The sequence below is a fragment of the Pituophis catenifer genome, unplaced genomic scaffold (genome assembly GCF_029215685.1).
Source record: "Pituophis catenifer annectens isolate HBS135680 unplaced genomic scaffold, rPitCat1.0.hap2 SCAF_1, whole genome shotgun sequence".
Taxonomy (NCBI): domain Eukaryota; kingdom Metazoa; phylum Chordata; class Lepidosauria; order Squamata; family Colubridae; genus Pituophis; species Pituophis catenifer.
Genome location: NW_027256881.1, coordinates 208,195,636 through 208,220,995, shown reverse-complemented (window position 1 = coordinate 208,220,995; position 25,360 = coordinate 208,195,636). Strand labels below are relative to the sequence as shown.

The 25,360-nt window shown below is 40.4% G+C and overlaps 1 protein-coding gene across 1 annotated transcript in view; it reads left to right on the top strand.

Moving 5' to 3' along the window:
- The first annotated feature begins 250 nt into the window (after positions 1–250).
- TNFAIP6 (TNF alpha induced protein 6) overlaps positions 251–25,360 on the top strand; it is a 29,067-nt gene continuing 3,957 nt past the window's right edge. The window contains exons 1-4 of the mRNA XM_070957004.1: positions 251–344; positions 16,106–16,243; positions 17,796–17,957; positions 23,201–23,429. Of these exons, the coding sequence (XP_070813105.1) occupies positions 251–344; positions 16,106–16,243; positions 17,796–17,957; positions 23,201–23,429 (623 nt within the window). The remainder of the gene's footprint in view (positions 345–16,105; positions 16,244–17,795; positions 17,958–23,200; positions 23,430–25,360) is intronic.

The window sequence follows — 25,360 nt, the reverse complement described above, 5'->3', positions numbered from 1 at the left end:
TTGCACATTTACAATGAAAGACTTTGGACTTTCCTTTAAGGGAGGCAGAAAATGAGTCAGCCACACAAAAAAAACCAGGGATCAGTTTTAATTGTGAGCAGTCCTATGACTACTTTAATTGGAGAAGGCATTCTGACCTCACAGATGAAAACACTATTTAAGTTCTGCCAGCCAGATGTTCCACTAGCAACTAGACAGCTGCGAGCAGTGGTTTTCCAGGCTGCTTGAACAGAAGGTACAGAATATTAAGATGATTGCCTTAACTTTTCTTTTTGCCTTATTATGGGATAGAGGTTTTAGCTGGGGATTCAAGGATGGCGTTCTTCACAATTCTATTTGGTTAGGTAAGTTGATTTTTATTTTGTTTGTGCTTCTATTAATAAATGTTTAACTGCAGAAAGAGCTACTATTTCTTATATCAGTCCCTGCATTTTGTGTAGCTTGCATTAAAGGCACAAGTCTTTACTGAATAATAGCACCATTCTTTATTTTCCATTTTAAAAGATGTTTGTGCAGAGATCTGATTTAAAGAAAAGGAATGCCTCTGAAACATGAGCTGTGAAAGCGATGCGATCTGAAAGCTTGAGCTATACAGAAAGCTAGACCTCTAGAGATGTGCATGGGGAGAGAAGAGACTTAAAGAGAAACAGCTGTGCAAGATACAGATCAGCCTTTCCTTCCCACGTAAATAATTCCTGGAAATACTGCCTAAAACTATAGTTTCCAGGTAGTTACATGTCCTTCCCTGTACTGCATTTGTTTCCATTGATTAATTTAGATTTCCTAACATTAATTTAGATTTCCTAACATGGCAACTCTCAGATGAGTTTGTTGACAGTTTCCAATAATGCCCAACTAGCATGGCTCAAACAGTTGTACGGTAGTTGATGGACACTGTAGTCCACCCCATGTGAATGGCACTAGATGTGGAAGGCAGTACTATTTCTTCTGCTGCAACTCTTCTCTTTCCTACCTCTTTGGTCATACTGTTCTACTCGTATTTTAATATTCTGGAGCCATCTCTGCTTCAGAGAAACAGAGCTTTGCTTATCCCGGTACAGAACTGCAGAAGGATCAGAATACGGGTGGCCCTCCACAGTTTACTACACTTCTCAGCATTTTTCATTCTATAGCATGTTGACTGAAGTTGCTGAAAACTGAAGTTCTCTAAGGCCTAGATGTTCTCCCTCAATCAACTTTTGGATACAGTCAGATGTTATGGATGGGGGGGGGAATTATATGGCCCAAAAGGTATTTCATTCTCTCCTAAGCTCCTTTTGTACAGATACCAGACTTCTAAAACTTGAAAGCCACCCGTGAATAACAAAACAACCTTCCAGTAGGTAAATGAGGAAAAGAACAAAGCAGCATGAAAATTTTCTAAAACACCTAAAATTCTGGGGGTGGTAGGGTGGATTACATCTTAAGCCACCCACAGTTATTGGAGCTGCATAGCCTAGATATTTAAATCTAAAATACAACCTCATCATACTGTATGCCCCAAAGCTGCCAGCTGGTTTCTTTTCCACTACAGGCAGCCCTTACTCCCACAAAATAGAAAAACGTACTCCTTAATCAGAAAAACATCGTCTGTCCCACAACATAAAGATAGTCACATCAAGTATTCCTCCTGTCAAGCTCAACTCTCGGTGAGTTTAGCAGTAGCATAAAAATGGTTGGCTACTGCCAGCCTCCAGGATATATTTGCAATCTAATATACAGCCTTGGGATTTTTCTGGGAGCGTCGTATCCAATATTAACTAGGCCACTCACCTTGTTTAGTTTTTTTGAGATTAAGCCTAAATGTGGTTTGTTTGGTTTGGGTTTAGCCTGGTGTTGTAAACACAGTACTTGTGATTTGTAAACTACAGATGATGGACTCAGAGATTGATTCTGTGGTCAGCAGAGAGGACATGTGATAACAAACTGGGGAAGGGAATCTTAGCGTATTGTGAAGTGCAACTTTTCTTGGTTTCCTGGTTTGGCGTATTGTGTATGTGCGTATTGTATAGCGAAACAATAGCGTATTGTGGGAAACTTTTCCTGGTTCAGACATTGTTCTTTCCAATTTTTTTAAAAAAAGATTCTGGCAGTGTAAGCAAACAGAGGGTAGGAAACCTTTTTATTTATTCATCTTACTGAAATATAATTGCCCATTCACTGGAGTGGCACCACTAGTTCAAACCCCAGTTAAAACTCCTCTTTCCAATTCCTCATTCACAACATAAGATGGAGAAATACTGGAAATGTTGTTGTTTTCTGCTGGGGGGGGTGGAACAGATATTAGCCTGAGGAAACCTCCAGAAGCATATTTTAGGTAGCTCTTGCTAATCAGAATAGTGCTGGGTTTGATGGAGGAACCGTATATCATTAAAAAGCAGTTTTGTATGTGTTCCAAATAATTTTATCCAAGGGCCTGGTTATCACATTATGTTATTTCGGAATGAGTTTGGCTTGGTTTCAGTTTAGTGTCTTCTGTGAAGTCAGCCACTGTGATTCATAAACCGCAGCTTATAGATTAATGAATGGGGAGAAATCTGCAACTCTTCCAGGCCCATGTTGCTGGCCCAGAGCCCTTCTGGACTGACCTGCTAAAATTCATCATAGCTGTTTGTTTTGGGCAGAATATCCTGGGCCAAAGCAAGACGCATGATAGGTACACTGAGCTTCCACGAGATAACTTAATGTTGCCTTTAAACCACTCCCTTGCTGGTTCAGAATGGAAGCATTATTTCAGAAGTTATTTGAATGATAGTGGACAACGTTCAGCCATCATGACGTCTCGCTAAGTTGAATATGCTGCGTTCAACACAGAATATCAATGCCCACTGTTGCAGAGGGAAGCAGAAAAAGATATTTCTTGGAGATGGTGTGGGGTTTTTTTGGGGGGGAGGGCAAAGAGTGGGTTGAAGGATCAGTTTGGCTTGGTGCTTAGTTTCTTTCTACTTATAAGGATAGAGAGAAAGACATGGTAATAGTTCAGTGAAACACATGTAGGCCTGAAAGCTTTTGCATTGGGCCTTCAGGCCTGCCACATTTACTGTTGTGGGAAACTGGGAGGGGGGATTGTATAGAGCATGGGTGATATGTAGTCATAATAACATTCCTTTCTCAGAGAGTCAAGGACATCTTGCCCTGCACCTGGAAGGGTGTGACTGGGAGGCATCTCCAGTTGGCACAGTGCTTTGATTAGAACATGTGATGGACATGTGGGACTTGGACTTTTTTTTGGGTGGGGAAAACCTGGAAGCTTTCAGATTTGGGTTTTCCCAGATGTGCCAATATGACATCTCTAATAAAATGGAACTTTGAGGAACTTCAAGCCTTGGAGTCTTCTTTCGTTGGGGGTGTTTCCTGGAACTCGACACATGCAAGTTCACGTCTTTTTAAATATTAATTCATCTTGTGAAAGGTTCAGTAATCTTGTCTGAAGATGAGGCTTGGGTTTCATAGACATTATCCGTCCCCCCGTCTTACAAAGAAGAATACATTTTTTTAATTCCATTTGGCAGATACCTTGTTGTCTTGAGTGTTATTCAATGCATGGCATTATAAATACAAAAAAAAAAAGTATGTACTTATTTTGCATATGACAACATTTACATATGCATGTTACCCATACCCCATTTATACTTGCTGTTGAAAATAATTCTTGGCTTGATATGGGTCATGCCTAGAACTCATCCCGAACTTCATAATCCTTGTGTCTTGACAGAATGCTCTGGTCACGTGCTCTTCCTTGTTTTTTCCGTCTACTCTTTTTCTAATTTTATTTTTAATACTGTTATCACTTGCTGTGGAAACTTTCTTTTTAAATAGAAAAAAAAGTCATAAATGTCTAAATAAGCTGTAACTTCCAAAAGTGAGACAGCTTCCATCCCACGTACAACATTGTAGCCCTCTATAGCAGCTCTGGGATAGGATATTTTAAATCTGACATGGCCCAAATAATACCACTTCTATTTCTATAGAGGTCAATTAAAGTCACAAATATATGTATATGTATATGTATATGTATATGTATATGTATATGTATATGTATATGTATATGTATATGTATATGTATATGTATATGTATATGTATATATATATGTGTATGTGTATGTGTATGTATATGTGTATGTGTATATGTGTGTATATATATATATATATATATATATATATATATATATATATATATATATATATATAAATTCTACATCTTTTTTTCTAAAGTAACCTTGGCTTTTCATTCTTTCTGGATTCATTTAACACATACAGAGACAAAGGGGGAAGGGGACAGAGAGAGTATCAGCAGCAAGGAAAGAAAAAAAATAATTTAAGATAAGCATTGACCTGGGATAGAGCATTTCCAAATTAAATATTGCACTCTTCAGGTGTCTATAAGAGAGGAAATGGAATCCTTCAGTAATTCTCTCACATGTGAGGGCAAACACCAGAATAACCACTTTTCATTAAAACAATTTAAATGCAGATTTGAGCACTTGGAAAGGAAAACATTAAGTAATATCATTATTTATTACATTCACATCTTCCTTCCTTCAGGGCTTGAGGCAATTGCCCCTTCCACCTCAAGCCAAAAGATAATCTCCCCCCCCCCAACACTGATTATGTTCATATGACACACAACAAAAAAAACTCTGATTAAATGAGCATGCATTTTGTCCTCTCTGGAATGCATGCTTTTTAACCATCATACTCCAATATGTCATTTAAACTGGGGGTCTTAGACTTTGCAGCAGTAAGTGGGTTTCAATTTCGGCCGCTACCGGTTCGCTCGTGGGTGCGCACTTGCTCGCATGCGCAATGCTTCTGCGCATGCGCAGAGACATCCAGGTGGATGGGCAGAGCCTCCCGCTGCCACCACTACAGTTTGCCCAATCCGGGGCAAATTGGTAGCAACCCACCACTGACTTGCAGCTGTACCCAGACTTCCAAGCTTTTCTCTGCAGTCTCTATCAGTATTTGGGAAAAGATAAACCGTGCCTACATCTTCAAGTTGGCAAGAACTACCCCAAAACAAGAGAAGAAAGAGTACTAGACTGATCGGCTGACAAAGATAAGGAGGGAGAGAAAAGAGAAAAGGAGGGTGCTTCTAATAGCTTAGGAGGATTTAGGTAGTCCTCAATTTATAACAATTTGTTTAGTGACTGTCTGAAGTTACAAAAGCCCTGAAAAAAGTGACTTATGACTGTTTTTCAAACTTATGACCCTGTAGTCATGTGATCAAAATTCAGGCACTTGATAACTTATTATTTATTTAGTATATGGTAAAAACATGACAGAAGAAAAGTACACACACAATCCATGTAATTATATACAACTTCTATGGAGATATGGCAGTGGCCTTATAACTGGATGTCCAAATCAGTTATCCATCTGATTTCCTCTAGCATTACTTCATGCAGTTCTTCTAGGGAACCAGGGGACTCATGTCATGGGCAATCTTGCATGGTATGTTTAATAGTTTGCATATCAGCCTCACAATCGCAAGAAGGGGACGTTTTCTATCCCCACTGATCCAGGACAGAGGCACTTCTTCCAGTATCACACCTAATTCTGTTCTATTTCAACCAGACAGGGCAAGGCAGATCAAAACTGTCAAAACTGATGTTACCTGGTTGGGTAATGAAACGTCTTCAAGAAAAGACGTTCACCGCCCTGAGTCCGAAAGGAGAAGGGCGGTATAGAAATCTGAAAAATAAATAAATAAATAAATAAATAAATAAATAAATAAATAAATAAATAAATAAATAAATAAATAAATAAATAAATAAATAAATACAAGCAAGCAAGCTTAGAGAGCACCAAGAACCCCACAATCTCCTCCTTCTCCTCCTCCTCCTCTTCCTCCTCCTCCCAAACCCCACTCCCTTCCAGCACTGATGATGTTCCCTAGCTGGGTCATGAGACGTCCATAAGGAAACAACCCAGCTCAGAGATCACCAAGGGCCCCAGAATCTTCTCTTCCTCTTCCTCCTCCCAAACCCCACTCCCTTCTAGCACTGATGATGTTCCCTAGCTGGGTCATGAGAAGTCCATAAGGAAACAACCCAGCTCAGAGATCACCAAGGGCCCCTCATTTCAACTCTGAGCTACAATTCTCCTTTATTAATATATTATATAATATTATATTATATTAAAATATATTAATATATTAATATGTAAATTTTAATCTGTTTTTAAATTATTGGGGTGTTTTAATCTGTCTGGGCCAAAATGATTTAATTTGATTTTATCTGGTTTTTAAATTTTGTGTATTTATGTATTTTATTGCTTGGCTGTTCACCGCCCTGAGTCCTTCGGGAGTAGGGCGGTATACAAATCAACTAAACTAAACTAAACTAAACTAAACTAAACTAAACTAAACTAAACTAAAACCAGGTGGATTGGTAGAGGGATCACTGATGATCAGGCAACAAGAAGGTATCCTGGACCATTCCTCTCTCCAAGCATTGACAACTGACTCATATTTATGAAGGTTGCAATGTCCCGGGATCATGTGATCCCCTTTTGTGACCTTCTGACAAGCAAAATTAATTGGGTAGCCCAGAGGTGGGTTTCAGCAGGTTCTGACCAGTTCTGGAAAACCGGTAATAGAAATTTTGAGTAGTTCAGAGAACCGGTAGTAGAAATTCTGACTGGCCCCGCCCCCATCTATTCTCTGCCTCCCAAGTCCCAGCTGATCAGGAGGAAATGGGAATTTTGCAGTAACCTTCCCCTGGATTGGGGTGGGAATGGAGATTTTACAGTATCCTTTCCCTGCCACGGCCACCAAGCCATGCACACAGAACCGTTAGTAAAAAAATTTGAAACCCGCCACTGGGGTAGCCAGATTCCCTTAACAACCGTGTGACTAATTTAACAACTGCAGTGACTCGCTTAATAACCGTGGCGAGAAAGGTTGTTAAATTGGGCAAAACTCAACTATCTTAACAACTATCTGCTTAGCAACAGAAATTTTGGGGTCAATTGTGGTCATAAGTTGAGGCCTACCTATAAAGGCAACATGCTAAGGCAGTGGCTGAGTTACCACAACACCCTGAACCCCAAACAGTTCCAATCTTGTGCCATCTCAGCCACTGGATCCTTTCCCTTTCTTAAAAGCTTCATGCAGTTCAAATGGAACTTCAATGCCATCCTGATTTAAGCTACAAGTGGGAGGCTTGACAGACATGGATTGCTAAAGTGAATATAGCTGTGGCATCTCTAAGCCAAAAATAAAATAAAATTGATGTTCCACCATGAAGGAGAAGCTCATATTCCCATGTATTACTCCTGCTGGTTGCCATAGTAGAGAAGCATAAATATGTGCAAATGGTGTTTAGATTTTCACATCCTATTAGAAAAGAAGCTTTTTTCTCAAGCCTCCCAGGGAGAAGGACTTCCTCAAAGTGCTTTGAGGAATGATATCCAGATGGGACTCTAATGATATCCAGATGGGATTTTTTCCTGTGCTTTGATACCAGAGCTTTCAATTCTCCATCTCCCAGATACAATGCACTCTGTAGCAGGATTTACTATACCTACACTATTATAAAAAGTATAAAGTGGATTGTTGTTGGTGAAGAACAAAATCCAGAACAGTGGTGGGTTGCCCCCAGTTTGGACCGGTTCGCAAGAACCGGTAGTAAAACCGGCGGGAGGCCCCGCCCACCGCCCGGGATGTTGTCATTGGCGATCTGCGCATGCACAGAAGGTTCTGCGCAGAAGCAAGGTACATGATCCCGTTGCGAACCGGTGGTAAAGGTAAGTAGAACCCACCCCTGATCCAGAACCATTTTGATTGATTGATTTATCCTGTATGTATAACTGCACATTACACAAGACAGTGACATGTTGAGAGAATAGGGCCTAATAAGGCCATCAGAAGATTGGCCATCAAATAGATTTATTTTTTATACAATAAGTAAAAAGAATGTTTTACCCAGTCAACAGCAAGCTCTCATGCCCTCTCCATTGAATTCTGTGAGAGGGTATACTTTCAGCACCTTTAGGTGCTACTGCAGTACTTAATTTGTCTTATTGGGCTTTTTTTCACCTAGTATAGCAGCCAAAATTTATCTCTAGCTTTGTAACTATAAACACCTATTTTGTTAAGGATGGAAATAGGTTAGCATTTGTTAGATACCATCAAGTTGGCATTGACTCTTAGTGATCATATAGACCAGAGCAGAGGTGGGTTCTACTTACCTTTACTACCGGTTCGCAGCGGGACATGCACAGAAGCATTTTGATGATGTCAGGGTGGGTGGGCGGAGCCTCTCACTGGTTTTACTACCGGTTCTATAGAACCAGTGCAAACCAGGGGCAACCCACCACTGGACCAGAGTAGGGAGTGATGGCCCCTTTATGACTTGAGGATTTCAACCTCAAGAATTCATGAGCCAGCCAGGGAGTTGAAGTCCTCAAGTCATAAAGGGGCCATCATTCCCCAGTTCTGATTTGGATAGACCTACTCCAGGCTAATCTGTCCATGATTGACCCCTCAAGCCAAACTGTGCTCCAACAGTACACCCATCACCATTGTAATTGAATCAACTTACTACTGGTCACCGGCTTTCCCAGTATTATAGATTCTCAAGAGAGATGGACCTTAAAACAATACAATATAACACTTCTTTCTACACCTCATCAGAACCAATTTGCTTGTTTCTCCTTCCCAGCAAACTTTGAAACAGTGTCTGAGGTAAACAAACACATTTCCATCCCAAATTTCCTTTCCATTTTCTTTGTTCTATCTGACTTAAAGAATTGTCACATACCCTTCTTCTTCTGACCTTTCAATAAATCCTTCTTGGCAATTCCATAGCTGGGATGTTATTTTCTAAACTATGACTTGGTTTAGTAAATGTATAGCCTTTATCAAGACTTTTAGAATTTGGAGAACATACTGTACCTTTATGGCATGCGTATCAGTGGAAGAGATTAAAGCACATTTTTAATTCTCTGTTAAAATTAATTGAGTTTAAAATTTATTTTTAAAATAAATACGTAGCTTACAACTAAGTATCTTTTAAAACTGATATTCAACTGGCTATATTATCTTTAATTATGTAAATGTTATAGCTCTCCCAAATCCCAAATAAAAAGTTGTATGTTATGGAGGAAGTAAAGGTTAATGTTATACAAGGAGTGATCCTGTTATGACTGCATATCAGGGGTGAAATCCAGCACGTTCTGACAGGTTCTGAAGAACCGGTAGCGGAAATTTTGAGCAGTTTGGAGAACCGGTAGCAGAAATTTTGAGCAGTTCAGAGAACCGGCAAATACTACCTCTGGCTGGCCCCAGAGTGGGGTGGGAATGGAGATTTTGCAATATCCTTTCCCCTGGAGTAGGGTGGGAATGGAGATTTTGCAGTATCCTTTCCCCTGGAGTGGAGTGGGAATGGAGATTTTGCAGTATCCTTCTCCTGCCACACCCACCAAACCACGCCCACCAAGCGACACCACGCCCACCAAGCCACGCTCACAGAACCGGTAGTAAAAAAAATTGGATTTCACCACTGCTGCATATGTACAAGCACTAAAAGAAAATAAGCAAATGTATATATATATATATATATATATATATATATATATATATATATATATATATATATGGGAAGATAACACTTCTATTTTCATTTTGCATAAAGCCATAATGTCTATTTGTTTCATTTTGGCTTGGCAAATGTATATCTGGCCACAGAGGTTTATTCAACAAGGCATGACTAAAATGAAATATGGCCCAGCATGATGTATAAATAGTCATTAGTACAATTACTGGTCAGTCCTTCAACGAGACAAAGATCTAGTGTAGGATGTTTTTAAGTAGGACCGCACCATAGAAGATTATGCCTTGCAAATAAGGCAAAATCTCTCTCCTTTATCTTTCATAACAGAACAATAGGGCCTTTCAGATGCCTCTAGGCTGATATTGCTTTAGAACTTACTCACTTTCTCATTTTTAAGCTATTTTTTTAACCTGCTCAGATTGTTGTATGCTACTTAATGCTATTCAAAGCAGTGGTGGGTTTCAAAATTTTTTACTACGGGTTCTGTAGGTGTGGCTTGGTGGGCATGGCATGGCTTGGTGGGCATGGCTTGGTGGGCGTGGCAGGGGAAGGATACTGTAAAATCTCCATTCCCACCCCATTGCAGGAGAAGGATACTGTAAAATCTTCATTCCCTCCCCACTCCAGGGGAAGGATACTGCAAAATCCCCATTTCCTCCCAATCAGCTGGGACTCGGGAGGCAGAGAATAGATGGGGGTGGGGCCAGTCAGAGGTGGTATTACCAGTTCTCTGAACTACTCAAAATTTCCGCTACTGGTTCTTCAGAACTGGTCAGAACCTGCTGAAACCCATCTCTGATTCAGAGGCTTAATATAGAGATGGCAGGGAAAGCAGGGAGCTCTACAAAGCTCCCATTCTGGCCATTTCTTGCCCCAGACTTTCAACAAAATCTGATCACACAAGGTAAGTCTAACAAGCTTACCTGGCTTTCAGAAATTCAGGTGATCACTAGACTGCAAAACGAAAGAAATAGATTTTTCTATGTATTTTTCTGCTATACCTAGTGTTCCTCTGGATTGCTGTACCCACCATGATAGTCCAGGTGTGAGGCCCCAGCAGGAAATCTAATGGAACAGCTCCACAGAAGGATTGAGAAGCAAATGGGGAGTCCCCATGGTGGCTGCTGCTCCTCCCAAGTCAGGCACTGCTTTAGCTGTAGCAGCACTGTTAGAGCCAAAGGGATTGGAAGCCCTGGTGATTTCCCTGGAATTATTGTAGGGCACTGTCTTCCTCTTCCAGATGTTCTTTTCTTTCCTGTTTGTGAAAGAACAAGGAGAAAGAGAATAGAAATGCCACAGTTGGGCTGCAAAAACCAAGAGAGAGAGAGATGAGAGATGAGAAGGCTTGGGCTCAGAGGCAAGTTTTCCATGGTAACCATGGTGCTTTGAGCTATCCTTTCACTAAAGGAACATCTGGCCTCAGTCGTATCATCCTTCCACAAAGCTGCCCAAACAGTTTTACTTAAGAGGATTTGAAGGATTGGTTGCTGTTTGTTTACTTGGTCTTGTCTGTTCTATTTTCCACTCTGTTATGGTATGCTGCAAATCACACAGAATAAACAAGCAACTGTCATCCATAACAAATATACCGAACTGGTCAGCAGCATCCGGATGCGTGTAGTAAAGGTCAGAGGTGCTATTCAGCAGGTTCTGACAGGTTCTGGAGAACCGATAGCAGAAATTTTGAGTAGTTCAGAGAATCGGCAAATACCACCTCTGACTGGCCCCAGAACAGGGTGGGAATGGAGATTTTGCAGTATCCTTCCCCTGCCATGCCCACCAAGCCACACCACACCCACCAAGCCACGCCCACAGAAGTGGTAGTAAAAAAAAATTGAATTCCACCACTGGAGAGGGTGTGTATTCCAATGCACTACAATACTTAAAACCCGCTTGCTCCCCCCACAGACACCACTGATCATGGTTTCCCCACAGTTAAAAGTAGCCTATGTGACTGTGTTCTTCCTTTTCTTCTGTCCTCCCTTGATTTTTACAGCCTCATAGAGCTCGGTGCCTGAGTCCCAAAGGTGCTTTTTCAAAAGGCAACTGGACTTTCTTTGTTTTTTCTTGAAGACATTTTGCTTCTCATCCAAGAAGCTTCTCCAGTTCTGACTTAAGAAGCTTCTTTTATGAGAAGCTAAATGTCTTCAAGGAAAAGCAAGTCCAGTTGCCTTTTGAAACAGCACCTTTGGGACAACTATGACCTGGATGACTGAGAATCACCATAGACACTCAGTGCCTGAGTTCTCTCATCCTGTGGCACAAGTGGGGAGGGGGGAGACATCTGTAAAATTTGCCTGGGGGCCCAGAGAGCTCTATTTGCCCCCTTCATGCCTCTCACCCATCCAAGTTCAGTCAGTTGCTGCATTCATGCTGTTTACATCATTTCTTGAGCTGATCCAACAATATGTCATTGATGGGTTTTTCCAAAGAAACCTGGGAAAGTTACTCATGGTAGATCCTGTGAGTAGCCAAATTACATCAGTCTAGTAAGTTGCTACTGTTACGAAATAATTTTGGAATAAACAGAGAACCCTGCCCCAATTGTTTGAGCACGAGAGGGGAAATTCAATCTCTAAATCTAAATAAAATACCATATGAGGCGTGCATTCATGGACAATCAATTAGTCAAGCTGGAAGGATGTGAAAGTAAGATAAAATATTTTTGTTTGTGTTTAAAAAAACCTAAAACCCTTGTTATCCATCTCCTTACAGAAGATTAGCCAATCCTGCACTAATGTATAGACCGTACTTATTTACAGGCTGTTCATAACATATCTCAAATGCTATTAAAATGAAGAATGCTGATTTAAGATGACATTGATTCATTATTTATCTACATTTAATTAATTAAATTAAATTTAATTATATTTTATTTATTGATGTACATTTCTGTAATAACTACAATTCTATTAGCTCCCTAAAAATAATATGTTTCATTCTTCCAAAGCCCAAAATTTCTAGTATTCTACTGCTATACATTTAATTTTCCAAAATAGCATTCATAGAATGGGCCTATCATTATCTGAACATTATACCCTAATCTGAACATTATGGAATAAAGGTGCGTATACTAAATATCTATAATTCACCCCATCGGTACCTATTTTACTTACAATGTTTCTGGTTTCACTTTTAAAAATCATTCTGTCTTGTCAGGGTCCTTACTTCATTCTGTTTTTTAACATTAAAATCATTAATGTCACCCACGCTCTTGTCATCTCTCGCCTGGATTACTGCAATGCCCTCTACATGGGGCTGCCCTTGGGATACACCCGGAGGCTCCAGCTGGTCCAAAATGCAGCCGCACAGCTTCCCATTACTCCCGTGTTACACCTCTCCTGCGCAAGTTGCACTGGTTACCAGTGGTCCTCCAAATCCGCTTTAAGGTGCTGGTGCTTACCTATAAAGCCCTTCATGGCATGGGCCCGGGGTACTTGCAGGAGCACCTACTGCCAGCCTCTCACTGACCAGCACACTCGCATAGGGCAGCCCTCCTCTGGGAGCTGACGGCTGGGCAATGTCGGCTGACGGCACCCAGGATGAGGGTGTTCTCTGTGAGCGCACTGACCCTCTGGAATGGTTTACCCACCGGGCTCCGCACGGCTCCCGACCTCTGCTCCTTCCGCAAGGACCTAAAGATGTGGCTTTTTAAACAAATTGCCTGACCTGCGGGTGTTTTTAGTTTGGTTTTAATATGGGTTTTAATTGTTGTATTTTTAATTTATCTAAATTAATTTATTTTTACTGTTCTACGGTTTTAATCCTTTGTGAGCCGCCCCAAGTCCTTCGGGAGAAGGGCAGCATATAAATTTGACCAAATAAATAAATAAATAATTGTAAATAAAATGTATATGAAATTTGGCACTTATAAAGCAAAGTATTAGTCTGCACTGTTGTTTTTGTTTTTAACAATGCCCTCAGATTCATAAAAGCTCAGGAAATAAAAATGCTGAGTGGTTGCAGGCCAGTTGATTGCATATATGCCTACCTGTGTTAAAGAATAACCACAATTGGAACTGATAGTCAATCTCCTGGAATGGCAGGATAGTGAAAAAGTAAGTGTGTAAAATGTTCCAAAATATTGTAGAATACTCCATTTACTTTCAGACCATGCCAAATCTTGCCTTTTTCAGGATGGTTCTATGATTTCCAGAGTCATTCTGGAGACAATTCCTTGTCTGCACATGAAATTTTGCACAACTCAATCTAGAAAAGATGGAAGGAAGCTACCTCACAAGTTTACTTTCTGTTAATTGGTCATCTTTGGCTATCTATAGCCATTTGTCAACAAGCAGGTTTCCTTCATAATAATTCACAGAATTCAGACCTGTGGTGAGGTTAATAATGTGGCCTACTTGCTCCCCACTTGTTCAGGAACTCTTTGTATCTTTCAATGGATTTTAGGCAAAGGACAGATGAAAGCTAAGGACAATTGTAATTTACTTCAAGGTAGAAAAGGAAGAGAGGAAAGCAGCATAGATTGTATGTACAGAGCAGTTTGGTCAACTTAATTTTTGGAATAATGGCTTTTGCTGAGTCTCTCCCAAGGCTAAATGGACCAAATGATGATACAAAATGGACTACATATGCATCACGTGGCCTTTCCTTTCCCTCTCTTTGAAAGAAAGAATTTCTTTGTTTTGCTTTATTGCTCTGTTTTAAAGTTTATCCAACAATTTTTGTGTTATTCTAAATTCAAAACAACATAACACTGTTTGTCGGTTTGGGAAAATCCATGCTATTATCATTCTTTGGTGCCTTCTCGAGATCACTGTGAGGACTGCAAAAAAGGAGTTTGAGTTCTTCACTCAACTTGAGGCAGCAAAAACACTCCATGCGTTCTTAATTGTGCTTTACATGGTTACTGCCTAGAGCCATTGGGAATCGAGTGGCATATGAATTTATGTGCTTTTAATATTTATATATCATATAATTAATGTTATATAATTATAATTTTGTAATAACAACTATTATTTTTATTACATCATTTCTGCACCACTTGACTGTTCCTAATATGGCCCACATGTGGATGCTGGGAATTCTCCATGCCTATGTTAGAACAAACAAACAAACATAAAACCCCACCTTCCAATCTTGATTTGGGAAAATATGTTCTTGGAACACAACCAGTTTTTCACTTAAGGCTTACTAACACTTTAACGCTATTCTTCTAATTAAATCAGATCAATTTCTGACCGCCAAAGGCCAGCAAAAACACTGTCCTTAGCATGGGGACAAAACAGATTTATTTCTGCTGTTTTACTCTAAATACAATTGGACAGCCATCCTCTAGTTCCTGAAAAGAATATTGTAGATGTTATAATATAGGAACAGGAGGCTTTCATCTCATCTCCCAGCTATTGCAGTACTTCCATAATCCTTATCCCTGTAACTGTGGTGTCAGAGGCTAAACTATTGGCCCTCAACCTTTTGGGCACCAGGCACTGGTTTCATTTTTCCGTAGGCTGGAGGGAGCATGGTTATACATGCTGTCTGCAACCGTCGGATGTAGTTTTGCTTATAGAACTAGTACATAGAACATCAGAGTTACGTGGCCTGGATTTTGGTATGCTGCAGACCAGTGTCAATCCTTCGACTGGGGATGGGGACCCTTGGCTAAAGGAGACAAAAGAATAGGAATAGGAGATGGGAATCCAAGACCTTCTTGGTTGTAGGAAATGCTACTACATCTACCCTGTTTCCCCCAAAATAATACATCCCCTGATAATAAGCCCAATCAGGCTTTTGAGTGCATGGCAATAAGGCCAAGTGCTTATTTCAGGGTTCAAAAAAATGTAAGACAGGGTCTTATTTTCGGGAAAACACGGTATTAATCTGGGGATCCCAGAACTTTCGGGATGGGTCATGGCGTTGATGGGCATTGAAAATTTAGGATGTTGAAAGTACACTCTCAAAACAGATCCCTGAGGCATCACAAAAGAAAAAGGTACATAGCAATTAGGACTTAAACTGTTCCAAACACTGATTTATTTACAGGGTTGATCTATCCCATCTTCCACAGGACGGTCCCTACAGCTTCTTCCACCTTTTGTCCTTTTTCTAGGCAGGCAGCCACATACCCAAACAAAATAGTGGATGGAGCCAGCCATTTCTTTAAAAGCTATTTTTATAATGAAGTTTAAAGACTCATTTGGGGTGAGAAGTGTTCTTGGCAGTACAGATGCCCTGGAGGCAGTGCCTATGCTCCTCAGCATCTCAGACATCTTTTCCTTTGTTTTTGTTTTTTAAAATAAAAATTGTTTTTAATGCAATAAGCCAGCAGATTTGAGGGATACCAAAGAACAAATTGGTGTCTCCAAGAATTACATTCCCAATGCTAATCAGTTCCAGGTCTGGAGCAGGTACAGAATTTTCCTCTGGTCTTAATGAGATCACTCCTCCCTTATTTTCAGTCAGGAACTCAGCAAGGTTTTAAAAATCCAAGGGGAGTAGAAATCTCCATGCTTTAGTTTTCCAACATGGTAGTCATTATGCCAGCTTTTCTTTTTTTAATATTCATTGCAACTTTTACTTTGAATTAACAGAACGAGCAGCAGGAGTGTATCACAGAGAAGGACGGTCTGGGAAATACCAGCTGACTTACGATGAGGCAAAGTCGGTGTGTGCATATGAAGGAGGACAGTTAGCAACACTCAAGCAATTGGAGGCTGCAAGAAAAATAGGTACAATGGTGTAGTTGATGTCACTAGAGAGTATAATCCATTAGAACAAGCACTGCACAGGATAATAAGACTTGAATGTATGTATCAATTCATTTCCATATGTGGGCTGAATAAATATGGTCAATCTCTAGATGGCAGCACCAAAAACTCCAACCCTTTGTGGCCATCTAGTGGTTAACAAACTTTGTGATATTTATCCATCACAGGCTTTTTATTTTGTTTTGTTAAAGACCTGCCCATGTTTCAAAAAGTAGGTTATAAGCAGCACAAAGGGCAATATTCTGAGAACTCTGTGTACTAGGATACACATCCATTTGATCTTGAGTTGATTGTATGCTGGACAGATACATTTTAAAATATCCATACAATCAGTACAACATAGTCCTGGAACTTTCACCAAAGCAGGGGTGAAATCCAACAAGTTCTGACAGGTTCTGCAGAACTGGTAGTGGAAATTTTGAGCAGTTTAGAGAACCAGTAGTGGAAATTTTGAGCAGTTTGGAGAACCGGTAGTGGAAATTTTGAGTAGTTCGGAGAATCAGCAAATACCATCTTTGGCTGGCCCCAGAGTGGGGTGAGAATGGAGATTTTGCAGTATCCTTCCCCTGCCACGCTCACCAAGCCGTGCCCACCAAGTCACGCCCAGAGAACCAGTAGTAAAAAAATTTGGATTTCACTACTGCACCAAGGTAAAGTGCATTCACATACATGATGTAAACCAGTGGCCAATATTAACTATATGTGGCTTGGGCTTGCACTATCAAGTAAAATATGAACAGCCTCATTTGTTGAACAGAAAATTCAGAATAAGGCAAGTCAAAGATATTTCAGCAGCAGGAGAAAAATATAAACAAAGATTTGTTTATATTTATATTTGCAGTACTTTGGATTCAATTTTGAAAGTTATTTCAGAAAATATTAACAAAGGTTTATATTTTTTTTTCAGAATCAAAGTACAGAATGATGTGTTTAAATTATTACAAAATATTTTTGCTTGTCTTCGGACGACTCTAGCTCCCTCAGCTAAAAAATGGAGATGAGCAGCGCCCCCTAGAGTTAGACACGGCTGGAAAGGAGAAAACTTTACCTTTATAAGGAATAAATGTACATGTTCTGAAACACAACGTGTGTATTCTACAGTGGATGGTGTTGTGTCAAATAGATTTGCATTCTGGGTAGAATAGAAATTAACTCACCAAGACTACAGTAGTGTAATGTTTTATGTTAATTAGGCATCTTTGAATAAAGATGCTCAGGACTACAGTACAATTTACTCAGCCTGTGCCTCCTAATAAGTTTTGATTGTATAAAGTGAAACAGTTCTTTTTGTGCTAAAAGGCAAAGATGACACAGTTGAAAAAATATGAACCAGGGATATACATTCCTCTGTGTCTAGGGTGGAAACTGTTTTGCTAGCAAACCCTAATTCATTTTTAAATAACTGGGACTGTATTGTATGGTGGTAATGAGCACAAGAAATTGTGAACCTGAAGTTCAGCATTCCCTCTTAGCCAATACTTGTCTTGTATGACACTTGCCTTTCATCCCTCAGGCTTCCATATGTGTGCTGCTGGCTGGTTATCTAAGGGAAGAGTCGGATATCCTATTGTCAAACCAGGAAGCAACTGCGGCTTTGGGAAGACAGGGATCGTTGATTATGGGTTCCGGCTCAACAAAAGTGAGAAGTGGGACGCCTATTGCTATAATCCTAATGGTACGTGAACATGAAATATATATATTTTACAGCTATTTAGACTTAAGGATACACCTTTGCAAAAGCACCTGCCTTTAACTGCTGTGGCTCCTTAAAGAATACAATACGCTTAAGGATAGCAAAAGCTTTTATAGGCTAAAACCTACTTCATCAGATGCGTTAACATATCTTGATTTAGGATTGCATAGCTTCATGGTTGAGAAAATTATCTTGGCAATTTTAAATGATAACATTACAAGAAAAGAAATGTAGAAGGTATAGCCAGGGATAATAATTTTATTAGCAGTGACTGCTCACAAGATGGGCAGTATTACAGAAAACTTCATATTGAATGGGTAATATACTGTATAATTGAATACTAGAGTTGGAAGGGACATTTTAAAAAATCTGATCTATCCCCCTGCTCAATGGAGGATACGCTAGGTGTCAAACTCGCCACATCATGTTGCTGTCACATGACGTTTCGTGACTTTTTCCCATTCACAGAGCTGGGATGGCCTGCACGTGATGCATCCGGTCCACAGGCCACCAGTTTGACACCCCTGCACTAGAGCATGTAAAAAGGAATACACCATGATGTTTTGGGCTAGTAGTCACCAACACCCACAACTATTCTCAAAAGCACTCCTTATTTTCACACAATTTTCAGAGGCAGCCCAAGAATGGGCTATGTTTTTGTGCAGCTTCTCGACCCTTCTCTTGTGCAGCCTCTAGAACCTCCAAAAATCACACAGAATGGGGTGTGCTTTCATACAGTTTTTGGAGGCTGCAGAAGAACATTTTCCAAAGCCCTTCCAAGAATGAAGGCCTCCCGTGGCCCAGAGCTGCCTCAGGTAGGCCTCAGGGGCCTGTCAACAACAAAAAAAAGAACATTGCCTGAAGATAAGCAATGCATGGCAGATTCTGGGGATCACACACACGATTGAATTGTATATTTTAAAAACTAAATTAAAAAAGTATTACTTCTCTTTTGTTTGGAGTGGGAAGTTGACATGCCAGCAGAGTCAAGTTAGGCATTTTCTGAAATTTTGACCCGCCAACCCAAAAGGTTTGCCGTCACTGCACTACAGCATTTCTAAGCGATATCCTGCCTGTTTGAAGAACATCATTTTATGTGGCGCAGCCTGTTTCATGTGTAATATGGAGCATGAGAAAAAGAACTTGTCCTATGCCAGCTAAAGAAGATTGAGCAGAACCTCTTGCCGAACAAGTAAGGTAGTATTCAATGGCCAAATTATGATGAAGTGCCCTAGAAAACAGAATAGTCTTCCAAAATAAAATATGTACTGTCACAATCTATCACATGGTAAGAGATTCAACACTCCACAGGAGAGATGGAAAAGACAACAACTAGGCAATCGACATCATTCTGAGCAGCAGCCCCGTACTGTGCCTAATTATACTGTGCTTGTATTCTAACACAAAGTGATTTGCCAAAAGCCACTCCACTGAAACATGCAGAAAGCAGGACTTAAAGTTCATAAACAAATTAGATTCCTTATTCCAATAGACTCTGCTTCTTCAACCAACTCCTTTTGTTTCTGTCCTACGTTCAGGGCAGACTTCATTTACAATGACAAATATAAGTTCAAACCTTTGTGAACATTCCTTTGCTTGCTAGAGTCTTTCTGGAGAACGAACTGTAAGGAAAACAGCTGCGAGTGAAGACAGGGCTAGTCCCCGGGATAGGCTCCAGTCTCCAACCATGTCAAAGCACATAACGTTGTTTCTGCCAAGTCCACTTTCCGCTGGCAACAGAACCAGTTCTTAAGCTATCGCTGTACCCCAGCGGTTGCTGTTTGGGCCTCTCTGCTTGTCATTGTTAATTGCTTGTGACATTCAGTCCTGACTTGAGTTGCCAGAAGTTAGAGGTTACTCTAGGATAGTTGCGGAGATGTAATTCATAAGCTGGAACTGCTCAGGGGAGACACTTTTATCATTCCGTGAAATATTCTTAAAACTATTCAGTTCAAAAGGGGTTAATTCAACATGTTACACCAAGCCGTGCTTTGGTTTATCCATGGTTGGTAAACAAGACTTAATAGCTCACTTCACACTTAACATTACACCACAGATAACTGTTGAGTCTGTACATTAAAGAAAAAACTAAAGAAACAACTCGCATTATGGCTTAGAATAATTTCTCAACCCATTACGGGAAGGAAGAGTTGAAAGTGGGATTTAAGACTCAGTGGTTAAAGTGGCTGAACTTGTCAGCTGGAGAGCAGTTTGAAAGCATGTAAATGCAAGTAGATTAATAGGTATTTCTTTGGTAGGAAGGTGACAGAGTTACATGCACCTTTGGCATATAGCCATAGCCATGCTGGCCACATGACCACAGAAATTGTCTTTGGACATCACTGGTTCCCTCAGCCAAGAAACAGAGATGGGTACCATGCCTTAGAGTCGGACATGACTGACAAGGAAACCTTTACCTTTTAAACTGGATAATATAGAGAATATGCTTCACAAAGATCTTCAATTTTGGGCGATCTTTCATTATTACTTGTCTGTAGAGACCTGCAATACCTTGGATTCAATTTTGAAAGTTATTTCAGAAAATAAGTCTTATTAAAGAGGAAGGTGCCATGTCGTATCCTCCAAAGCTTAGAAGCAAATGTGAAGTGCCTCATCCCTATTTAATTAGGGAACCCATTGCTGCCACATGGCAGGGTGAGCTCCCATCACTCGCTCCAGCTCCTGTCAACCCAGCAGTTCGAAAGCAGGTGACCGCGAGTAGATAGATGGGTACTACTTCAGTGGACAACTTAACGGGGAGCCAACTGGGTCTCCCCTGGGCAATGGTGATGTCACCAGTTGATTCTTTTGTCATGGAAACACTTCAGTGCTTCCAACACTGAAGTGTAATATAACCCTGTTTAATGAATGTACAGATTCATTTCTTTTTCATAAACAATTGTGTTTTGGAATCTTTTTAAATGGAAATAGAATTTTCCATAATATGTTAGCTACCATAATAATATTAGACCACAATAGTCTAATGTCAGAAACTACACTATATTCAATATTGGGGGTGCTTGATTTCTGTTCTTTCCTCCCCTTTCTTTCTTTCTTTCTTTCTTTCTTTCTCTTTTTTTCTTTCCTTCTCTTCCTTCCTTCCTTCCTTTCTTTTTCTTTCTTTCTTTCTTTTTTCTTTCCCTTCCTTCTTTCTTTCCCTTCTTTCTTTCATTTCTTTTCCTTCCTTCTTCCTTCCTTCCTTTCTTCCTTCCTTTCCCTTCCTTCCTTCCTTCCTTCCTTCCTTCCTTCCTTCCTTCCTTCCTTCCTTTCTCCTAAATGCAACATTTTCTAAATGATAAGGACAACAATACTGTGCCTTCTTTGAAAAATCCTGCAGTTTTCTCCATGTAATAATCTTTCAGTGCAGAAAACACTCACAGATGTCAGGAAAATGGGAGAGGCCTCTTGTTCATAAAATTACATATAGTCCACCTCTCTTCCTTTCCTATTTGGCCATATCCTCTGAGAGGCAAATCTGATTTTTTTTCCCCCAAATGTATTGTTTGGGTGATGAAAAGCTTAATTAAACCAAGTTGTTTGCACTGGTTGGTGGTGAGTCATGTTCTTTCCATTCTAGAAAAAAATAGGTCTCCGTTACTAGCGAATGATGTTGAAACTTAAAAACAAGACTGCAGGTAGAACTGTGTCTTGAGGGGTTCATCATTATATCACTTTGGATTGTCTCATATTCCAATAAAAAAGAATTGACTTATGTGCTGTGTGCTGTGTTCTGTGCTAGAGTATTAACCCATTTTCTAGTTAAAAATAGTTTCGATATACTTGCTGCTTTATATTCCCATCTGGATGACCTGGAGAACCAAAACATGGTTCTTAATCATCTGAGATAATAACTTGGTTGTTGAGTTGCACAAGCTGTGCGGTTATATAAACACTTTAAATAAATTACATAAATATGCCTTCTTAGATTCAGCAGAAAGGCATTGAATTGGCCTGTTTCTGCTTGTAAATATCTGGAAGGTATTGGCTGTGGAATTGCTAAAAGCACATTAAGCACACAGATTTTTATATTTCTGTTATTCAGTTATTCCTTTGAGAAAGGCAGTGGAATCCCCTGAATACAGGTAGATGATTTATGATCACAATTAAACCCAAAATTTATGTTCCTAAGCGAGACATTTGTTAAGTGAATTTTGCCCTGTTATGACCTTTCTTGCCACAGTTGTTAAGTGAATCAGTGCAGTTCTTAAGTTACTAACATGGTTGTTAAGTGAATCTGGCTTCCCCATTGACTTTGCTAATCAGAAGGTTGCAAAACGGGATCAAATGGCCCCAGGACAAGGCAACTGTCATAAATATGAGTCAATTACCAAGCATCTGAATTTTGATCACGTGACCATGGGGATGCAGCAACGGTCATAAGTGTGAAAAATAGTCATAAATCGCTTTTTTCAGTGCTATTGTAACTTCAAACAGTCACTAAATGAACTGTTGTAAGTCGAGGACTACCTTTAGGTGCTTGGAGATTTAGGAATGAATTAGGGTGAAGGAGTAGAAGTTAGACTAGACAGCAATACGAAAAGAAAAGAAAAATGACCCGGATAGAGATACTGAGTATGTTTTCATTTCTTCTGAAAGTCTGTAGAGGTTCTCAGTCATCCAGATCATGGTTGTCCCGAAGGTGCTTTTTCAGGAGGCAACTGGACTTTCTTGTTTTTTCTTTTGAAGACATTTCGCTTCTCATCCAAGAGGCTTCTTCAGCTCTGACAGGATAGTGGGGAAAGGAAGGATTTATATTCCTGTCTGAAAGGAGTATAAATCCTTCCATTCCCCACCATCCAGTCAGAGCTGAAGACCTGGATGACTGAGAATCTCTACAGACTTTCAGAAGAAATGAAAACATACTCAGTATGAAAAGCACCTTTGGGATTCCTCGAAAGTGTACATTGTTTTTGTTGGCTTCTGAATTTACTGCTACCTGTAGGTGGCCAACCTGCAGTGTGGTAAGAGCTTGTTCTACTGATAGGAAATAGTAAGCTATATGGAGAAAAGCATGTGTTTGAAAGATGGCTAACAATGTATCCAGCCAATTTAATATGCAGATTTACAAAAGCATATATGATTTAAATTAGTTTTCAGGACTGTTAGAGGTGAGCTGGAGAAAGTTGGCACAAAAAAAAAAACCCACGCTAAAAAGGCTGCAAAGGCACAATTTGACATCTGGGACGAGTATGACATCTGATCTGACGTTGTTATTCCTCTCTCAGGAAAAGATTGTGGTGGAATCTTCACAGCGTCAAAACATGTTTTTAAAACTCCTGGGTACCCAAAGGAATATGAAGATGACCAAGTCTGTTACTGGCATGTAAGAGTGAAGTATGGCCAACGGATCAAAATCCAGTTTCTTGACTTCGACCTTGAGGATGATACTGCCTGCATGGCTGATTACTTGGAAATATACGACAGCTACGATGATATAAATGGTTTTGTGGGCAGGTAAAAATGTTCAAATCTTTCATAGTACAAGATGTACAAATTGCGAATGGTTGGGTGAAAGAATCAGAGAAAAGGCCAAGTTTTTTTTTTTTAATTCCACCCAGTCTCAAAGGATTATGTATCATGTTTACACACACAGAAGCCAAGATAATAAGCATATATAAGTACAAGCCCGGTTAATAAGTGCCAAAGGAATGCTAATAGTCACACACTTTTTCCTTCTTTTTTCCATCCACTCCTTCTTTGTCCCTTGCCCAGGGGAGCCCATCTTAGACCCAGTCCTCACCATCTTCCAAATTCATGACACTTGCTTAAAGGAATCTATAATCCCAATCAATCTCCTCTCAGTCCTGATTCTGTCATCTTTTCAAACTATTTTCCCCCTCATTCCTTTTCCCTTACCGCTCACTGAGAAGTGTTTCTGATTCCAATAGGAATCTCCCAGGGGTTTTTTTTATGCTTTTCAGCTCCATGCAGAATGACAGTGACAAAGGGTTATGGCAGATGAAGTTTGAAACACCCGAAGATCTTTGCCTTAATTAATCTTCTTCCATGGAATTTTCTTTACTTTCCTTGTCTCAGCAATTATTAATGGAAAGCAGTGGTGAAATCCAAAAATTTTTACTACCGGATCTGTGGGTGTGGTTTGGTGGGCATGGCTTGGTGGGCATGACAGGGGAAGGAGTACTGCAAACTCTCCATTCCCACCCCACTCTGGGACCAGCCAGAGGTGGTATTTGCCAGTTCTCCGAACTACTCAAAATTTCTGCTACAGAACCTGTCCAGAACCTGTTGGATTTCACCCCTGGTGGAAAACCTTCCCCCACCCCCAGTATTCCATCTCCCACCCCAACAGAAAGGGAAAATAAGGGAAATTAATCCCTTCTCCTGCGGGCATCCTCAGGAGGAAATGCCAATTTGTGGCTCATGGATATTAATTATAGATTCTAGTTTTATTGGCCAGGCATGGTGGGATGGTGTAGCTCTTTAGATACTGTATCTGTTACTGCTTTATGACTTTCCTTTCTCTAAACACTCTCTTGAGAATGTGGGCATCAGAGTAACACCAGTGGGAAAAGTGTCAAGTTTATATCATTCTGGACTTTTTCATCCTGCTGATTTATCCTCTGGGGAGCAGAACGTATTCCGTTGGACCTGCTTCTGATTCAGTCCAATGTGATTTTTGATATAGTCTGACACATGTTATGATAAACAGACCACATAGCGCTTGGAGCTACTTTACTGAGAGAGCCCTCGGATTTCTGCCCACAAAGATTGTTTTCAGGCAAGAAGTACTGTAACTGAGCTTGCTGATTGTGTTTCAAGCTTCTCCAGAAGCTGGATTTGAAAAATTCTGGACCTAGGGTTTGTTTTTCTCTCATTTTCTCATATATATCTGATTACAAATATGTTTGAATATGTAATACACAAATGTTTTTAAAAGTATATTATTCAGTGGGAGTAAAACAGGGGTGAAATGCTGCCGGCTCTATCCAGCTCGTGGGAGCTGGTAGTGCTGGCGGCAGGTAGTTCGGAGAACTGGTAGCGCCAGCGGCAGGAGAGTCCACCCGCCCAAACCAGGACGTCATCCCGTCCCGGTTTTGACCATCTGTGCATGCGAAGAAGGCTTTGCATATGCACAGATGATGGCGCAAGCAGACAACAGCGCATGCACATCAGTAAACCGGTAGGAAAGGTAAGTACATTTCACCCCTGGAGTAAAACATTTCCTTTCCATACTAAGAGAATTCTCGAGGAATGCCTGTAAGGCAGCAGTTCCCAAACTTTCCAGCCTGGTGGCCCAGCAGGGGTGAGGGGTGGGTGGCAGGTGCACATGCGCATGCACAGCTCTGTGTGTGCAAGCAGAGAGGGCACACACCCTCCACTCCTGAGAATGAAGCTTCGCGCGCGAGCAGAGGGTGCTTGCCCTC